This window comes from Dendronephthya gigantea, unplaced genomic scaffold, assembly GCF_004324835.1.
Source record: "Dendronephthya gigantea isolate DGI-Jeju-01 unplaced genomic scaffold, DenGig_1.0 000060F, whole genome shotgun sequence".
NCBI lineage: Eukaryota > Metazoa > Cnidaria > Anthozoa > Malacalcyonacea > Nephtheidae > Dendronephthya > Dendronephthya gigantea.
Window position 1 is genome coordinate 1,257,199 of NW_021163070.1, and position 2,564 is coordinate 1,259,762.

Here is a 2,564-nt window from a genome sequence, read left to right on the forward strand (position 1 = left end):
TCGAGATATTTGACAGTCTTCCACGCAAATGACAAACTATACCGATATAAACGTCTCACCATGGGAGTAAAGCCTGCACAAGGAGAACTTAACATGGCTCTTCAACCCTTGTTTGCAAACATCCCCCAAGCCCACCTTATCCATGATGACCTAATCGTGGCAACCACAACAAACGCAGAACACAACGAAGCAATCGAAGCCGTCATGACCGCCATATCAAACGCCGGTATTACACTAAACCCGGATAAGTGCACGTTCGGAGTACCAGAAATCGAATTCTGGGGCCTACGTATTGGATCAGATGGCGTACGACCCGATCCGGCCAAAGTTGAAGCTCTTGACCATATGACACCGCCACAATCCAAGGAAGAGTTGACAAGTTTCCTGTGCATGATGCAGTCCAACTCAGATTTCATTCCCAACTTCGCTCAATTAGCGGCTAAACTGAGAGAATTAACGAAGAAAAACGTCAGATTCGAGTGGAACACAGAACACCAAACAGCCTACGAAGTCCTGATTGCGAGATTCAAGCAAAATACGCTGCTCCAATACTTCGAGATGAGTGCACAAACGTTTCTATTTACGGATGCACACCAGACAGGGCTCGGGGCGATGTTAGCGCAAGGCGACAGCATTGAGAACGCACGACCAGTGGCGATAGCATCGCGAACGACTAACGCAGCAGAGCGAAGATATCCGCAAATTGACTTGGAGGCACTCGCAATCGATTTTGCTTTGAGAAGATTTCGACAGTATCTCGTGGGTTCCCCTACCAAGATCCAGGTGATAACGGATCACCAACCTCTCTGCACGATTTTCAATGGAAAGCGCCAAGGGTCCATTCGAACTGACAGAATTAAGCTCCGCCACCAAGACATACGTTTTACCGTGACATACCAGCGTGGGAAAATCAACCAATCCGACTACCTCTCACGACATGCAAACCAATCGAGAAGCTGACGTGCCAGGAACGGCAAGAGGCCGACGACCTCAACAACCTACTGTATATGCTTCACACTACCCCGATCATCGACTGCATGGGTATTGGAACTATTGCACAAGCCACCCAGAACGATCCAACCCTCAAAAAGATTGCAACACTCGTCAACCAGGGGTTAACCTGGATCGAAAAAACAGAGTCGAAAGAAATCCAACGTTTCCAGAAAATACTTCCAGAGCTTACGATGACCGCAAATGGTATTATTCTGAAAGGCGAAAAGATCGTACTTCCAAGTAACCTCCAAGATACGGCCATCCGACTGGCACACAGAGGAGCTCACCCTGGCCAAAGTGGACTTGAACGACGACTCAGATATCATTTTTTCTTCCATAATATGAGTAAGAAAATAGAAGAATTCGTCAAATCATGCAACCACTGCAGTATGTTCATTGACAAAAAGACAAAAGAACCCATCAAACCACACCGGGTTCCCGAGAAATGCTGGGATACTGTATCAGTCGACCTATTTGGCCCGATGCCAACATCTAAGCACGTGGTCGTCGTACAAGACTTAGCATCACGATTCCCAGCCGCAAAACTGGTTACATCGACAAAGGCAGATAAAGTGTTACAAGCTCTCAGCGAAATTTATACAACGTATGGCAACCCCGAGGTCCAAATTTCCGATAACGGGCCTCCCTTCAATAGCGCTCAGATGCACGACTTCGCAACGAGTAAGTCCATCAAATTGCAGAAGGCTCCACCACTTCACCCATCCTCCAATCCAGTCGAAACGTTTATGCGTCCTTTGGGAAAGGCCATGAAAATTGCATATCAAACCAGGGCTCCTGAAAAAGAAACATTGGAGACAACACTAAACAACTATAGACACACACCTCACCCAGCAACGGGTATCCCTCCCGCAGCCATGATGTTCCGAGATGGACAGCGCCACGACTTTCCGAGAACTTACGCAACCGAAGAGGACGTGAGAAGAGCTCGGGAAGCAGACAAACAGAAGAAAACTGACAACGAAGAAAAAATAAACTCTTCTAAATACAGGAAGAAATCAAATTTCAACATTGGTGACAAAGTTCGTGTTAGAAATTACCGAAAATCGAGGAAGTTTGATCCCGTTTTCCTCGGTGAACCATTCACGATCATCGACATCAATGACGAAGGGAACAAACTCATTGTCGAGCATCAAGAAAACGGGTTTTCGTTGTGCCGTCACCCAGATGACGTCAAACCATTTATAGAACCAAACTATATCGAAGTCGAAGATGTTCAATGGCCAGTAGGAGATGAAGGAGACGCGGCGGAAGATCTCGGGATTGAAAAACGCGGAGAAACTGCACCAACACTGAGACGTAGCGAGCGGAAAAGCCGGAACCCCAATCCACGATACATTTAGATACGTATCATGAAGCTATTCATGAAACTGATATAAACGTGGGGATGATGAACTGATATACTTTATTATTAGTATTTATATTATGTTGAACAGTTTTAATTAGGATTAATAAGGACACTTAGGATTAGGCACGGACAGTAGAGGCATTGAGGGATACTGTGGGATAAAGTAGGATAGAGGGAGGACAAGATGGCGGCGTAAAGAATGTAA

At 46.0% G+C, this 2,564-nt stretch overlaps 1 protein-coding gene across 1 annotated transcript; it reads left to right on the forward strand.

The window, feature by feature from the left end:
- Positions 1-1,382: 1,382 nt before the first annotated feature.
- Positions 1,383-2,354, forward strand: LOC114530167 (uncharacterized protein K02A2.6-like). Its single transcript, XM_028551748.1, has one exon. It carries the CDS (start codon positions 1,383-1,385, stop codon positions 2,352-2,354), a length of 972 nt encoding a protein of 323 aa, XP_028407549.1.
- Positions 2,355-2,564: the final 210 nt, after the last annotated feature.